General features: G+C 37.8%; 1 protein-coding gene across 4 annotated transcripts in view; it reads right to left on the bottom strand.

The window, feature by feature from the left end:
• AJAP1 (adherens junctions associated protein 1) overlaps positions 1 to 18,107 on the bottom strand; it is a 524,377-nt gene that overhangs the window by 11,781 nt on the left and 494,489 nt on the right. For all 4 annotated transcript variants that reach the window (XM_073656724.1, XM_073656727.1, XM_073656725.1 and 1 more), the window contains one exon: positions 8,529 to 8,660. In XM_073656724.1, the coding sequence (XP_073512825.1) occupies positions 8,588 to 8,660 (73 nt within the window). In that variant the 3' untranslated portion in view covers positions 8,529 to 8,587. The remainder of the gene's footprint in view (positions 1 to 8,528; positions 8,661 to 18,107) is intronic.

The following is an 18,107-nucleotide window of genomic DNA, read 5'->3' on the forward strand; positions in this document are numbered from 1 at the left end:
AGCCTTTACTAGCTATTAAAATGGGGGACCCCCAAAAAAAAAATGACGTGGGGTCCCCCCTATTTTAATAGCTAGCAAAGGCTAGGCAGACAGCTGGGGGCTGATATTAATAGCCCAGGAAGGGTGCCATGAATATTGGCCCCTTCCCAGGCTAGAAACACCAGCCATCAGCCGCCCCAGAAATGGCGCATCCATAGGATGCGCCAATTCTGGCATTTAGCCTCGCTCTTCCACGCTGCCCTGGTGCGGTGGCAGGGGGTAATAGGGTTGGGGTTCATGTCAGCACCAGCTGCCATGAAGCCCAAGTTAGTAATGATGGGCGTCTATAAGACACCCCCATTACTAACCTACAAAGTGTTAAAAAGAAAAACACACACTATACCCAGAAAAAAATAATTTATTTGAAATAAAACACACCATTTTATTTAATTCTTAGTTTACTAAAAAAAAATAGTTACCTGTCCACGTTCCTGCGCTGATCTCCCATGCACAGCTGTCACATCTGGAGATGTGACAGCTGTCATGGCTGCTGTAAGCTCACGCTGCCGGGAACACATCCGCTCCCGGCAGCGGGAGCCACTGACTGAGGTCACCGGAGTGCATTCAGGCAGCGCAGCTCCGGAGACCTCCTTTACGGCACTGCTGTACCGTGGGAATTTCTCACGATACAGCAGGGCCGTAAAGGAGCTAACCGGAGCAGCGCTGCCTGAACTCCGGCGAACCCGCTTATGCAGTGACGGGGCTGCTTTACGGCCCCATCATTCTAGCGGCGGCAGCGGTTCAGAGCGGTCACATTCTATGTGGCTGCTCTAAACTGGAGATCATCGTGGGACACTCGTGGACTACTACGGAGGGGTAAGGATAAGGTTGTGGTTTATTATTTTATATTTTATTACAGGAGATCGATGGCTTCGGGGAATTAGGTGTCTAGGTGAGTATACGTGTAGTTTTTTATTTTTTTACTTTATTTTAGGTGGCGATCGGCGGGGACAGGTAATGTATGAACTAATTTATTGTAGGTAACTACTGGCCACCAATGACATGTATTTAAAATTTATTGGGGACACAGTAGGGCAATTTAAATAGCAGGATCAGGCTGATGGGAACTACTGCTCCCATCGAGCTGATCCTGCTGGCACGAGTGGACGGGGGACAGACATAGGCCGATGGGAGTAGTAGTGTCACATCGGCCTATGTCTGCCTGCACGCACACCCGCAGACATCGCACAGACACCGCGCACACCCGCACAGACTCGCAGACATCGCACAGACACTGCGCACACTCGCAGACATCGCACAGACACCCCGCACACACTCGCAGACATCGCACAGACACCACGCACACACCCGCAGACATCGCACAGACACCGCGCACACCTGCAGACATCGCACAGACACCCACACACACCAATCATGACCGGTCTTATGGTCTGGGAGGTGTGGCTGACCTGTGCGGCCGTGGGAAAGTTCATGTAAGTTCATGCAATGCAGTCAAGCATGAACTCACATGAACCCTCTGAGGGCACCGCGGGTACTTCAAATGAGCAGCTGATCGGCATCACCTGATACCTCAGCTGTTCATTTGAAATAACCGGCGGGAAAGCGCAGCACAGAACGGGAAAGCCGGCGGTGAAGTCTTTTCACTGCCGGCTACCCCGCCCGGGTCCTTCGCTCCCCGCCCGGGTCCTTCGCTCCCCGCTCCTTGGTGCTGTGCTCTCCGCCCGGTCCTAACTGACGATCGGGATGGGAGGTGGCGGGGGGAGCGGAGGATCGGGGTCTGAGGCTGCGGGGAAGCAGTATGGGGCTGTGTGATTGTTTAAAAGCCGGCGGCTTTTTACCGCCCGCCAGCTTTTAAACAATCAGGAGAATTCTCTCACGCTGGGATGGCATTCTGATGACAGGCTGGATCGCAGCTGAGCGCTGCCATCCAGCTTGTCATCCTTCAGAGACACTGCAGAGTGCAGGCATTATGGGAACTTCCGATTCCGGTATTTGATATTGTAAAAGTATCAGAATTAAGTATCGGAATTCCGATACCGCGAATATCGGCCGATACCCGATATTTCAGTATTGGAATGCTCAACACTAACCATGATACATTGAATTGTTTTTTTTTTGTGTAGATCTGTTATACCTCATTTTATAGATAACTGTGATGATATATGGGACACTAGTGGTAGTTAGTAAAAGGAAGTCATTTTTCTTATTTCTTGCATTGAATTAGATATACAGTACCTATCTGCCCAATGCCATTAGCAAAGCCTCATCACGTGGTCACATTTTTAAACAGAGACACTGGGCACTTGAAACTAAGCTTTTTGGAGCTTTGGGCTAAATTCCCACACAGATATAGCTACTATTGTGTTTTTGTACTGTGGAAACTTAACTTTACTAATCTCAAACCCACCTTAATTGGGGGAATTAATATCTGCCTTATGGGGTTTTCTCAATCCTTTGGAATAACACGTTAAGATTATAGGTTGAACAACTATAAAGGTATAATTCATTTAATTTTAAAGAATGAAGCCCTTGCTTCTATAAACCACTTGCCAGGCCCATATGTAGGATTTTTTTTTTACTAGACACACACATTAACTAAACCCTTATGCCAAAAGAAGAGATCTTGATGCAGAAAATTGTAACTTGATACTTAACCCCATCCAGATGGCCATTTTCCGTTTTTTTTCCATTTTCTTTTTTTCCTCTTCTTTCAAGAGCCATACAATTTTTACTTTTCCCTGTACATAGCCATATGAAAGCTTGTTTTCTGTGGGACGAGTTTTACTTTTGAATTGAATTAAACCATTCATTTTACCATGTGATGTACTGGAAAACGGGGGAAAAAAATTCCAATGCTATGAAAATGCAAAAAAAGTGCAATTCCACAGTTGTTGTTTTTTTTTTATTTACCATGTTCACTATTTGGTCAAACTAACCTGGCAATATGCTTCTCAGGGTCAGTATGATTACACAGATACCAAACATGTATATATATACTTTTTTTTATTTAAGTGGTGAAGAAAAATACAAAAGTTTATAATAAAAAAAAAATTGCTTTTCAATTTTTGGACGATGGGGCTGTGTGCAGGATTTATTTTTTGCACCCCGAGCTGATGTTTTGATTGATACAATTTTGAGGTAGTTACTATATTTTGATCGCCTCTTATTTTTTTGCAGTGTTGCGGCGGCGGCCGAAAAAACGTAATTCTGTCATTTCAATTATTTTTTTCATTACGACATTTACCAGTTGGGTTAATTCATTTTCTACTTTGGTAGATCAGACTTTTACAGATGTAACAATACCACCTATGTGTACTTATTTATTTTATCTATTTTTAATGGGGCAACAGGAGGGTTATTTGAACTTTTATATTTTTAAAAAATATATATTTTTACTTTTCAATGTATTTGTTGGTTCTCTTAGGGGACTTGAACCTGTGATCAGTTGATGACTTGTGTTATATACAGCAATACCACAATCACAATCCTATGAACATCAGCCAAAAGCCGGCATTCACAGGACTACATCATGACAGGCACAGGGGTCTTCAGCAGACCCCTAGCTGTGATGGCAACCCATTGGTGCACCATGATCATGTCATGGGAGCACTGCGTGGTTCATGGAATGCCATGCCCCCTTTCTGACACTCTGTAAATGCCACTGTCAGAGATGGACATTGGCATTTAACAGCAGAACTCCACCCGCAGCTGTTAGAGGCAGATGATGACTGAATATCACAGTAATTATCTGCCAGGAAAGATGCCGGCTCAGTTCCTGAGCCTGTATCAAAGTCAGGAAGCCAACATATGATGTAATCAACAGAATGGTAATAAATAAGACTGATTTAATACATAATTAGAATATGGAATTCAGAAAAGATAATATAATATTGAGAAGATGAAGAAGGAGGTAGAAGAAAAGAGAAGAAGGAAGAAGATGAACAACAGAAATAAGAAGGGAGAAGACGAAAACAAAGGAGGAAGAAAAAGAAGAAGAGGAGAAAGAAGAAAAGGAAGAACTCCATAAAATCTTTGTGAACTGTGGTTTATTCATCCAAATCCATTACAGAGACAATCTGTAGTTACATTGGGGACTGAGTCTATTCCATTGAAGCTTGCACCCACCTGTAATGTAACTGACAGTGCTGATTTATCTCCTTTTATTAATGTTATTGCATTGTAAGATATTATAGATATAACAGACTTTAAATGATCAGTGAACTGATTGCTAGAACACAAAATCCATAGCGCTAATGCGCCAGGTAAATGATTGACGTCTCTATGCTGTTGATGTAGGCACTCTATGATAAGGACTGAGGCGAGCCTGCATTTACTTTTAACGATGGTTACATATTTTTAGTAGATAGATACTGTACGTATGGAAAAAATAAAGTAAAAATGTGAAGTAATAATGTAGGTCACATCACCTCCTCCAAGATTGCACTGAACACTAGAACCTTGTTATAAGCTAAATTTAGTCTCTCTTTCATGTGACGCATTCGTACTTGCACAGCGCCTAAAACTGGTTACGCTCAACTTCTAGGAAGACTATAGTAGAACACTTCAAAGGTCACATTCTACTACTCACTTTGCATTCTATCAGTTGCAGTATAAATTAACTATGACTAGTGCTAAAAATGAATTTTCATACTTGATTCAGTACAAGTGGGCTCCAAGTGAAATTTTAATTTTCGACAAAATATTGTCCAATGTTCAGTTAATCATGAGGTTTTATATATGGAAAGGAATCAGTAATTAAAGAAAATACTATCATAATATTTTCATAAATTACTGGTCCATTTGAAATCATGTAAGTTTTGTAACATATCTTATCAAGTGATTTTTTTTTCACCTTCCAACAGCCTGTAGTCCTAATTTCTCTGCTTATAGGCACCACATAAAAGTTAAGAAAAGTTCATAAATCAGCATAAAATGTGTCTAGTATAAAACAATGAACTGAATATGGGGAGGAGAGGGAGTCAGGTGCAGGATCTCTTCCACGGTGAGAGAGTTTGCTTTATTTTGGAGAAGAGATATCTGATTGGTTCAGAGCACAAAGTTCACCTAAATCATTACTACAAGAAGAGCCCACCCAATCAGTTCTCACTTCCTCATGATTACTTATTGGCCTGAAGGGACAGTGAAGTCGGCACTGACTGTGCGCAGGGTTCACGTGATGTAACAACCTCCAGGAGAGCGAGTGCTGAGATTTCTGTAAAAGCACAGAAGGGGAGTATAGGTGTTTTAATATTAATGGGGGCAAACATTCAGATTGAGAAGGGGTTGTCCTATTAGTGGACAACCCCTTTTATAAGGTCTAACAGCGTAGTTGTGAAATTAAGTACCAAAATGAAGAAAAGTGAGAAAAATTGGCAGTTCGACTGGTAAAATAATAAATCTTTATTTTCCATACATTAAAAAAGTATTCCCATATAGTATAAAGTTTTTTCTACCAAATGGGAATACTTTTTTAATCCCTTACCGACATACAAAATACTGGTACATCAAATGCTGGCTCCCTGAGTTCAATTCGGGGCTTGTACGCCAGGCCCGCATCTTTACCGGTACAACTGATTAAATAAGCCATTTTGTGCCTTTAATAGCCACAGGTGGAGGGGGGCTCAGCTCGCAGCTGTTAACCGGCTAAATCTCGCTGTCAACCTCTGAGAGCAGCATTTAACACGCGTCGGCAAGGGGTCGCATCATTCCGTGATGTTATCGCAGGTCGTTGATGGGTTGCTACGACAGCTGAGTGTGCACCGAAGACCCCTGTGCCTTTCATTACGATACTCCTGTGAAAGTTAACATTTAGCTGGCATTCATAGGAGATTGTGATTTTCACAATACATAGCAGTGCTGATGTACTGCTATGTACAGCACAAGCAATCAGACGATTGCAGCTTCAAGTCCCCAAAGGGGACTAATAAATAGAGTAAAAAGTGGAAAAAAAAGTTTTTAAAAATATGAAAAAAATAAAAAAGCCCAAAACTTTCCAATCACCCCCTTTTGGCGCATTAAAAAGAAAACAATTAAAAATAAATGAAAAATACACATATTTGGCATTGCTGCATTCGTAAAAGTCTGATCTATCAAAATATAATATAAATTAATCCGATCAGTGAATGGCATGAGAAAAAAATTTAATTTTCAGAATTAAAGTTTTTTTGACCACTGAAACATTGCAATAAAATTGAAAGAAACAAAGTCTAGCTCACCAGTAATGCCTGATTCCAGTCCTATCCGGAGCACTAATAGTGTTTCAGCCAAGATTTTTATGTCCGTGGAACTGGATCTCTTCTCATTGAAATAAAATTCGATAAGAGGCTATCAAAACATCGTACCTACCTCAAAACAGTATCAGTATAACCGTCAGCTCAGGGCACAAAAAATAAGCCCTCGCACAACCTCATATCCCAAAAAATTTAAACATTATGGGTCTTGGAAAATGGCGACTAAGCAAATTTTTTTGTACAAATTTCTCCAAAAAAGTACCACCAAAAAAAAAAAAATATATATATATGTTTTTTTAATTTATTTTACTCACTTATATAGCGCCATTAATTCCACAGCGCTTTACAGACATTATCATCACTGTCCCCAGCATATACAGCACATATTTGGTATCTGCATAATCATACTGACCTGTTGAAGAGGATCATATTGCCAGGTCAGTTTTACTGTATAGTGAGCATAGTAAATAAAAATAATATATGTTGTAGAATTGCACTTTTTTTGCAATTTCAACGCACTTGGAATTCTTTTCCTGCTTTCCGGGACATCACATGATAAAATGATTGATATCATTCAAAAGTACAACTCGTCCCAAAGTAAAAGTACTTCACATGGTTATGTGGATGGAAAAATAAAAATGGCTCTTGGAAGATGGGAAGGAAAAAATGAAAACGAAAACAGAAAAATAGCCCCATCAGGAAAGGGTTAATGTATCCAAAAGAAAGATTTATTATTTTACCAGTGGAAGTGACAATTTTTCTCACTTTTCTTCAAGATTGTTGATCTTCAAAAATGAGATTCCGCAACCATGGTATAAGGCTGATCCAAGAATCAATACTATTGAGAAGTGGTAAGCTTCCAATTTTTTCAAGTGCCAGTTAGGATTGTTTTCAGCTGAACCATTGGGGTCTTTTTGTAATTAAAGTCTATTATTACATCAGTATCTCTGGAGGATCTTTTGATACACTGGTTAAAAGGGTTGCACTAAAGGTTTGCAAAGGAAAGAAGACTGGCAGGAAAGTCAGACAACTAAATGGAGGAGCAGATCCATGGCTACGTTTGCGCAATTTACATTTTTTATAGCACACTCAGGCCATACGTTTATTTAAAGAAAAGGGCAGAAAACCTCTTTAAGTGTCAACATACATTTGAATATAGAACATCGGGCAGTACCCCGAAACACAGTGTCTGCAAATTGAGATTTTGGTTTTGGCTATAATCCTAAGGCTTGTTAGAGAGTCGATATTGACTTTTAGGATTGCTACTTCCTATAGGTGGCACTAGAGTTCTAGTTCTCTTCCTCTCTGAAGAGACAATTTGCATATTTCCTAAAGGGGCATTGTGGCTTAAAAGTCTCCTCACCCTGACATGCTTAACATATCACTCTCTTAAAGGAGAAACGTTACCCCTTGGATTCCGAATATAGAACATCAAAATATCTATGCCTTTCGAAGAGCAAAACGGTTTGCTTATTTAAAAGTACAAAGATTATATTTATGATTAAAGAAATACAAAGTATTATTATGATGCCACCTTCTTAATAATGTTGATATTCATGTTTTTTCACCTGTTTTACATGGGGCTCAACTACATTACCACACACGATCTAAGCTTAATATAGTTTTCATGGAATAACAAAAAATAAACAATAAAAACAACACATAACTTATTTGGTGAGTTAAACCCATACACAATAAAAAAGAATTAAATGACAATTTAACATTTTCTAAGATCTATATTATGTTATGATACTTTGAGAATGATACAAGTTATGTTAATTAAATAGATTCTACCACTATGAGATAATAAATCTAGCAATGTATTGGGCCAAACCAACATCCTTATAAAATGTATTAGTTTGTCTGTTAATGCTTTTGAAATTAATTACTTTTATAGCTCGTAAACCAAATCACAACTCACACTAGAAACCAGCAGTACCAAGGCTGACCACATGGAGTGCTGTTAGGAGAACATTTGTATATGAGCCACACTATACCAATGTTCTAAAATGGCATTTACTGGTGGAAACCTTTATTGTAGTAAAATTTCTGTTTTCCAATTGACAAATTCTGTTACAAATCTGAAGATCAGCATAGTTAAAGTTTTATAATGATGCAATATTGTACATTTTGCATGAATTTGATATTGGTTTAGCTCCCCCAAAAAAACTCTCCATTCTAATTAGAAATCAAATACATTTAAAATGCATAAATATATTAACTGGTAAAATGTCAGAATATTAGACTTGCGTTAATTGTATACCTTATGTTTTTGTTTTTTTTTAAAGCGGTACGTACCAGTATATAGAAACATGGCGTCTGCCCTGCCCTCAGGAAGAAAAACAGACTTCAGCCAGTCAGCAGGAGATTTCAAACCATTTCTCAGACACAAAGGCCACAGGAATTAGATGCCGATCAGAAGAAGTAGGTCTGCAGCGAGCAGAAAAAAGGGCTTGCGCGTGCTGGTACGTAACACACAACAAGCAAGCCTGGTCAGGCCTGCTGCAAAAAAATTGCTAATTAAAAGACACATGCTCTAAACAAATGCTTTACTGGAAAGTTGGCCTCTCGTTTTTATATATATAATAATGGAGAATCGTTGACCAATACTTTTAATTTTCATGAGAACTAAAGAAAAATTATACTTATTAGGAATTTTTTAGTTGCTCACCATGGAGAAAACCAGTTTGTCCTTTTTTGGCACATCCAATAATCTACTGGCTACGAATTCAATAAATTTTGCTTTTAGACACCACAGCTATTCAATCTTATGCTTCCAAGTACTTCCTTGTGGCAAGCTAAAACGAGTGTGTACAGTGAATTGTGGAGTTGATATTTTTGTGAAGCAGATAAGACTAAAGCAATATGTTTTAGAAGATTTTCTGGACTGCGTTGAGACTACACCATGCACCATAAATCACTGGATAGATAAAGGTGTTGCCCGGCCTTAGGCTACAAGTGTGCAGTCATTCTGTGTGACTGCAAACTTGTGAATCTTCACATCGCGAGTACTGCGCGGTGGGTGTGTGACCACAAGTATGCGATTTGCATTCATATGGTCATGTGCCGACTAGACGTACCGAGCGTCTCTCAATGCAAGTGTATTGAGCGAGACTGGACACGTCTAGTCAGAATGTGGCTGGAATTATGCAAATCATATATTTGCAGTCACATGACCTCTACTGGCACAGCCAATGGAGAATCCTCACAGCGCGCAATGTGTGTGATGTGAGAAGTTAAAAGTCTGCAGTCACATAGAGTGACTGCAGACTTGTAGAGTTAGGCCAGACAACCCCTTTAATTACTTATCCTCTACTTAACATGTTGATTGTTAATGGAGAGTTGGGAGGACCCCATACACATTAGATAGTTGGCCGCTTTGACAACTTTTTTCCAATGTCTATGGGGGTCAATAAAAAGTTTTTCTCATCTTGACAAACTCTTTTTAATTGAAAATAGGTTCCTAATTCTATTGGTGCATTTACACGGCCAGTGCAAACAGGTTGACAACTACACGATAAAAAAGCAAAATATTTTCTCAGCTGGTAAAATAATTGTTCAGCTTGTTACTCATTCTCGGTAGCTCATTGTCCTGAGTAAACAGGACAATGTGCAAACAGTACAATGTGTTACCGAGAACAATGACAGTCTATGTACACAGAATGATAGTGTTTATCTGAACAAACTGCTAAATTATGGCTGATCTGCTTTTACGTAGCCAATTGACGGTCATGTAATAAAGTGGGTTGGCCAATTTTAATTTTACCCCTAGCGGATCACTTCCGGTTTAGCTTCACCTATCTAGGGGATATAAAAAGAGAAAGTTTCATCTGCCCAAGAACTTTCCTTGTAGCATCTAGAAATGAATAGTTGACATGAGGTTATAACAAGCTGATAATCTAATGTCTATGGCTTTTCAAAGACATTACATTGCTAGAAGGTCGAGCTGTAATTAGTAGACTCATTCACTTACACATTCAGGTCTATAAAGTCATTATTGAAAATAAACTCATAAGAAATACAGCATAGTGGCAGGTAAATGGCTCCAAATTCTTCATTCTTTAAAGCCCATTATTTAGAATTTGGGACTTTTGGGGGGAATTTTTTTTACCCTGGTTCACCAATCTGATTCTGGATAGTCCCCGTACATGTTACACTACATTGATAACAGATATGTATCTATTAAAAAAAATGTTAATTGCAATGATTATGCTGAGGATTTAATTATATATGTGATAATAAAACTATTTTACCATTTCATCATGTGAGTACTGTACTTGCTATAATGAAATGTATTTCTGCCACCTACAACTGACTGACTTCATTAAAATGTAATTGTAACTGAGGCTGCTGATTTTCTTTTTTACACTTCTAGAATTTTAATAAAATTTGCCATAACAGAAATTACTTTCTTTTTTTTTCTAACTTGTTCAAAAAAATTATTTGCTGTCATTTTATGCTAAAATGAACACGAGAGAAATGTACAAACATATGTCAAGCAATTCTATTGAATTTTAAATATATTTCAATGCAAAATAGCATATGAGAGGCAAGTAAAGATTTTGAACATTACATTCTGCACAAAAAGAGAGGCGCAAATCTCCCCTTAGAGTAGAAATATTTTTGCATAATAATATGTTGCTTTATGGCTAGTCAAACTATTCTGCGAGGCTTCAAAGGAAAACCATTGCTGTAAAATTGGGAATTTTGTACCTTAACTTTTTATAAGGTTGAAAGGCTTAAAGAGGGTCGGTCACAATCTAAAAAATGCCTCTTATTTTATTCTTACTGCTCTCCTGAATAGGCTGTTTTTTTTTACTATCCATACTACTGCTTGAGATACTTTTTTTTTTCATTTAGTGTTAATTTTATGGATTTTATTTTTATTAGGCTGCTATGCATAATTACCCTATGAGAAACACCCTTTTGGTAAAGACCATAAAAATTATTACTAAATAAAAAGGTCCATATCACTGAAAACAGAATACTCAAGGGAGGATGAGGAATAAAATAAGATAAAAAACGTAGCAACTTTTGACCTTGTCTAAAGTCCTCGTTAAATGATCAAGTGATGAACCTTTTTAAAAATCATCTTATATTATGGTCATGAAAATTCTGATACCCAGAAAATATTATTATGGTTAGTTAAGAAGAGTAGATCTAACAAAATTTGAATGCACCAAATCACTAGGACTTTCTTGGGAAATTCAATACACAGTGAAAGTACTCTCAATTAATTGAATATCCCTCATTATGCTCTTGGGTCTCTTTGGACCCCAGAGCATAATAAATGTAAGATGAGTATAAAATACTTATACTCATCTTACCGCTCACCTCTCCGGCCACTCCGTTCTTCTCCCTTGTCCTGTCCTCGGTGCATCTTCTTATTACCGCCATTGAGAACTGAATCTCCAGGCCTCTTCATGCTAGACTTCTGTCCCTGTTGAGGCACAGGAAGGCGCTACAAATAAGGGTGCATAAGGTTGCCACATCATGACATCACGACGTGCTACAGGACCTTGCATGGGAAAGTCATGGGGCTCATCAGAGGCAAAAGTTCTGGCCTAGCATGATGAGTCCTAGGGATCAAGCACTCGATGACGGTGATAAGAAGATGTGCCAAAGACTGGACAAGGGACATTTAAAAGTGAAGGGACCGGTGAGATGAGCGGTATGGTGTGAGTAAGTATTTTTTTTAACCTTTTAAAAGGTGGTTAGCTCTTGAAGATATTCATCTTATTTTATCATGTCCTTTGTTAATTGGGCTGAAAGATAACTATTTTTGTGAGGCACTAAGGAGTTTTCATTTCCCTAATCTCTACTTGTTATACTCATGACATGTATAAAAAAAAGAACTTTAGAGCTTCTCTGGAAGACTCTTTCTGATGGCCCACTTGTCTAAGTGTTCTAGTCATTCAAGTAGTCATAGTCATTCAATTTAACTGTGGCATATCACGCTACAATTGCATTATGACAATTAGCTGAACATTAGGCCCTCTCCAATGTCTGGAATATGGAAGTTAAAGACAAGAAATTTCCACTTAGGACTCATCCCAAACAATGGTGGAATGTGACTGGCCATAATAACTAACCCCAGGTGCCCCGTAATACACTCTGTGATTGAATGCTGACCTTGATTCAGTTAATACAGTTTTTGAGATAAGGCAATCCGTATAAGGTACAAGAATTTTTCAATTTTATAAACGTTAACTTTCATTAAAAAATGCTTTTGAACAAAAGCAATACTCTAAATATATGGCCATTGATTATAAACCAGCAAAATAATTACATAAATATTCTTTCCTTCATGTTTTTGAAGCAACCATAGTGAATTTCATGGTCTACTACATCTCATTTTAAAACTCTTTCTTAGAGGCCAATGGATCCAAAAAAGCATTAGTTTAAGGCAACATAAAAAAGCAATGAACTATATTCAACAAATGCAATCCAGTAATGGTAAAAGAACAGTGATTTACAAAAACAATGCTTACAATGATACACGAATGAGCCCTAAAAAAAGAAAAGCCATATTAAAAATGAAATACCTAACACCCAGCATTAACTGATCAAGACATATTTCTAATGTTATTACGTACATGTGCGAAATGGTTTGAAAATTCTTGCCAATTTTGTTTACTGCAAAACTGCAATAATTCCAAATTGAAAACTTTTGTAGGTTCTATTCAACGGAAAATAATGGCAGAGCCCTTTGTCCTAACATACAACAATATCTAATAAGAGTCTCATTATGTTTTAGTATTTCATAGAACTTTAATATAGAAATGATTACATTCAATACAAATTCCATAAAACCACTTAAAGGGCACAGAAAAGACAATGGAAACCACAGATTTATGAAAACAAGTAGAAGAATTTTTAGAAATCAGAATTCAAAAATTGAAGGCAAAAATATAAAAAAAATGTGTATTTATCCAAATAAACAAAAAAAAGTTGCAAAGAGAAATTATCGTGGTTTGCAAAAATATAACAATGTCATGTAGTAGCATATTTTGTTGGGTATAATGTTTAGGTCAATACTTAGTTAAAAAAATAATGAAACAATTTCTTTGGAGAAAAAAATTTATCAGATGAAGCCCCCTAAGAAGAAGTTGATCATTGGATGTCCAGTTATTTGGAATTCAAATAATGAACTTTGTGGGAACTTTGAAACATTTATTCTGCAGTGCCACCACAGGAGAAATTAATGAGTAACCATTGTTTTATGGTAATTTTTATTTAATAAATCAATAATACACGTGAAAATAAGTAACTTTGTAATATATCTTATCAGAGAAATCGGCTTGTTTCTCTGCCAGGACTGATATTTCTCTCGCAATCCACAAGAAAATCAGTAAAATCTGTGTTCAGTGAAAACAGATTTTCCTGTAAATGGTACAGAATTTTAAAAGCACAAAATGTCATTTCATATGAATGGGGGAGGGAAGAGACATGGACATTCTGCTGCAAGTTCTCCTAAAATTACAGTTACAGTTCTCTATAGAACTTTATGGTCCCCAACTGTCATTTCCTTTCTTAATAAAAGTAAAATCGTGCATTTACTGAAAACAGATTTCACCATTGAATTATATATAGGGGTAATATTTCTCCTTACGGAGAGCGACATGTTAAGCACGTCAGGTGAAAAGACTTTTAAAGCCGCAATGCTCCTCTGGGAAATATGCAAATTGTCTCTTCAGAGAGGAAGAGGAATAGAACTCTAGTGCCACCTACAGGAAGTAGCAATCCTAAAAGTCAATAGTGACCCTTTAACGAGCCTTATCACATGACTTAGGATAAAAGCCAAACCAGAAACTCAATTTGCAGACACAGTGTTTCGGGGTACTGCCCCTCATCAGTGCAAAGTGTGAGTTCTGGTTTGGCTGGATGAGAGATATCAGACCGATATCTAGGGGTAATATTTCTCCTTACGGAGAGTGATGTGTTAAGCACATCAGGTGAGAAGACTTTTAAAGCCGCAATGCTCCTCTGGGAAATATGCAAATTGTCTCTTCAGAGAGGAAGAGGACTAGAACTCTAGTTTTACCTACAGGAAGTAGCATTCCTAAAAGTCAATAGTGACCCTTTAATGAGCCTTAACACGTGACTTAAATAAAAGCCACCTCTCATCCAGCCAAACCAGAACTCACACGTTGCACTGACAAGGGGCAGTACCCCGTAACACAGTGTCCGCAAATTGAGTTTCTGGTTTGGCATTTATCCTGAGTCATGTGATAAGGCTCGTTAAAGGGTCACTATTGACTTTTAGGATTGCTACTTCCTGTAGGTGGCACTAGAGTTCTAGTCCTCTTCCTCCCTGAAGAGACAAATTACCATTGAATTAAGAATTCTGAGAAGGAAATATCAGTCCAAGAGGAGAGCGAAGCAGATTTCTCTGACAAGATGTATTACAAAGTTTCTTATTTTCACATGTACTATTGATTTATGAAAAAGTAAAATAAAATGATTGTTACGTTTTAAGCATTTCATAGTTGCTATTGAACTTAATGCACTATATGAACATGACAGGACCTCCAAAGTAAAAGATATTCTTCTGATCTTCTCTCTGCTCTGGATAATAGATAGGGGTCCAGAATATGAAACCACCTTCTCTATCAATTCAGAATTACCTAATAGAAGATATAAAAATGTTTTTTCTAAACTCAAAAACCTCATAGATCTTGCAATTTTTTACTGTATTTTTTGTTTCTTCCTTGTACAACATTTTATCCATTCCTTTAGTTGAGCTTTTCTGGAACTTAAAATGTGAAAATGAATCTGAAAGTTATCCTGTACTTTTATGCTGACTTTTGTTTTATGTTCTCCACATCTCATATGATTTTTCACATTTTCCCAGATGATCCAGCAACTTCGCTATTCTGTTTTTATTTAGCACAAAAATGTCAAATTAGTGAAGGATTACAAGAAAATGACTGTACTTTGCTACATTTATTATTCACAAGTACAAGTAAAATCATGCATAATTTCAACCCGATGCTCATTTAAAAGTAGACTGTCCTTCGATAGAAAAGTGAAGACAAATATATTCGTATTTCTGGATAATGTTAGAGAATAAAGGTATGAAAAACACACAAAAACCGGGTATCTGAGCAGAATAATTGGTGATATTCATTTAAATACTTGCAAACTCTACAGCATGTGCCTTAATGAGGCAATAGAGCTAAGAATTAGGGAAGAAAAGAAAACCAAAAATACAATTTTTTTAGATCTTATCAGAATAGAATATGAGAAAGAGGAAGTGCTTCTCTAACGGGGCTATAATTTTACTGGGTGGAAGGCTTCTACTGCACCAATTTTTCTCCAAGACAGAAGCAAAGTAAATACAAGTAGTCACCCATAAACACAATAGGTGATCACTATTAGACCAATGCAAGTGGAACTGCTGAGGCCCTCACCAATTGCAAGCACAGGGAATTTATGTCTTGTTTTGGAATGGAGAACTTTTGTCACTTCATTCATTCTCTACGGGGCTATTGGAAAGAGCTGAGCTCTTTACTTGGTCATCACAGGCAGCCCCACAGAGATTCAATGGAGTGAAATTGTTACTACACAAATAGAGGTGAGCTTATAAGGCCAAATTTGAATTTCCCAGTTTGTGCCAATATTACTGGGAAATTCGATTCCCGGAGAAGTTATTTTCCATGAATTTAATGTCCCTTATTATGCTGTAGGGTCTCTTCAGACTCCAAAGTATAATAAACGTAACATGTAAAAAAATTATAAAATTCTTATACTCACCTTACCACTCACTTCTCCAGCCACTCCGCTTCTCATCGCCACCTGTCTGCTCCTCATCGGATCTACTGATCCCTCACTGCTTGCACTGGATTGCCTTGGCCTCTCATGCTGTGACTTTCGGCTTTCATTAGGCCTAGGAGGTCACAGCGTAATGACATCTAGGCATGCCCCTTCACCTTCCAGCAGAATTTTCCCTGGACCCATGAAAGCGGGAAGTCCTGGCATTGTTTAAGATGCCGGAAGATTCCAACGGGAGCAGCGTAGGATCAGATCATGCGCCAGCGAGTAGTGGAGAGTAGAGATGAACTGTCAGGTGAGTATGAAGATTTTTTGGACTTTTTAATGGCCCATTATGGTTTAGAAAAATGGTGGCCAGCGGAAGCAATTTACCAAAAAATTAGCATTTTTGGCGAATGCATTTTTTTGTAGAATTCAATTCCATTCTAATTTATTTGCTCAGTTCTAGATGCAACCAATGCTCCATTCAAATAGGTCAGGTTCCCCGTTCTGGTGATTTCTATCTATCTATCTATAAGGAAGAAAAGTAGCAGTACCATAAGGGTATGGGTGCAACGCCTCTCTCGCTAGGATCAAACCATCCAGATGAACAGCAAAAAACTCAAAGCAAAAAGGACTCCAAACCAAAAGTATGTTTTGGTTCAAATGTGTGAACCTTCTTCAAGACTTCAAGAAGGTTCACACATTTGAACCAAAAAGCTGCCACTATGGGCTAAATAAACCACTCTTTTGCCACAGTTTTTGGAGTGTTGTCTTCAGTTTTTGCAATCTATCTATCTATCTGAAACATTTAATTAGCTAAACTAATTTTAATAAATGAATTGCCCAGGCAATCCTACTGATCTATGAAACATTTGTTGTTACAACATGCTTACAGCATTTCTTTAATTTGCATTATCTATACATTATATTAGGTCACTCTAGGATCTAAACACACAATCCATTGTCATTATACTTTTAAGGGATTGATTGTTGCTATGTCCTGTGTGCAGCCGGAATGAAACTTTTCTTCTTTTGGCATCACAGCAAGAACAGAGGCAGTAGCTTCAGGGAGAAAGACAGATGGTGTTCTTGATATGATCTATCAAGGATAGTGCTCAGCGGTATATCACAACTTCTGATATTAAATATTTGCCATAAAAACACTAAATATTTTGTTTAGTTGTTTTTTGTTATAATTTATGAATATTTTGTTAGCAGAAATTAGCTAGTTTATATTACCTTTTACATACTTCATGTCAAATCATGTTTCAAGCATTGACTTTATTAAAAATGTAATGTTTTTTTTTTTTTTAAAGAATTAATTATTTTATATCCTTATAATATCAGTTCCTCCTAACTCTTCTTATTTTGTGTTATCCGGAAACCATGGCAATCCCCTACCTTTTAGAGGGGTTTTCCACTTCAAGAAAAGTAGAGCGCAAATGATTATATATACGTAACACAACAAACAGAGCAGGTACTCAGACTAACCGAATCAAGTGCTGACTCTCTGGAACTGCTCCAATCTTAGTGTTCTGGCTCCAGTGGTGACATCAAATCTAAAGCTCACATCACTGTTGCAGTGTGAATTAATTACTGAGCTCAGCAGCTGTGCCAATGTGGATGCCATAAGCTGCTGAGCTCAGTGATTGGCTGCAGTGGTTGTATGAACTGTTGGCATGACAGCAAGGCTGTAGCCTAGACATTGACAATGGAGCAGCAGCAGAGAGCCGTTGCTGGACAAGGATAGGGTGAGTATCTGTTCTGTTTGTTGTTCGAAATATTTCGTTAATAAAATATTTTGGGGTTTACTTTATTTTAAAGTAGAAGAACTAATATGAAGATATAAAAAATGAACTAATTCCTTAAAATGGTTGTCTGGCCTTTGACTACAGGTTTTCAGTCATTCTATGTGACTGCAGACTTGTGAATCCTCAAATATAATGTACTGCACAGTTTAGGTATTCTCTGGTCCTGGCCTTTGAGAATGGGAGGCGCATGACCACAAGTTGGTGATTTACCTATATGGGGTCACGTGCCGACTAGACATGAGTGTCCTCGCTCAATGCAAGCGTATTGAGCATGACCAGACATGTCTAGTTGGAATGTGGCCGGATAAAT

The sequence above is a fragment of the Phyllobates terribilis genome, unplaced genomic scaffold (genome assembly GCF_046119375.1).
Source record: "Phyllobates terribilis strain yellow unplaced genomic scaffold, ASM4611937v1 Scaffold_12__6_contigs__length_324123572, whole genome shotgun sequence".
Lineage (NCBI taxonomy): Eukaryota > Metazoa > Chordata > Amphibia > Anura > Dendrobatidae > Phyllobates > Phyllobates terribilis.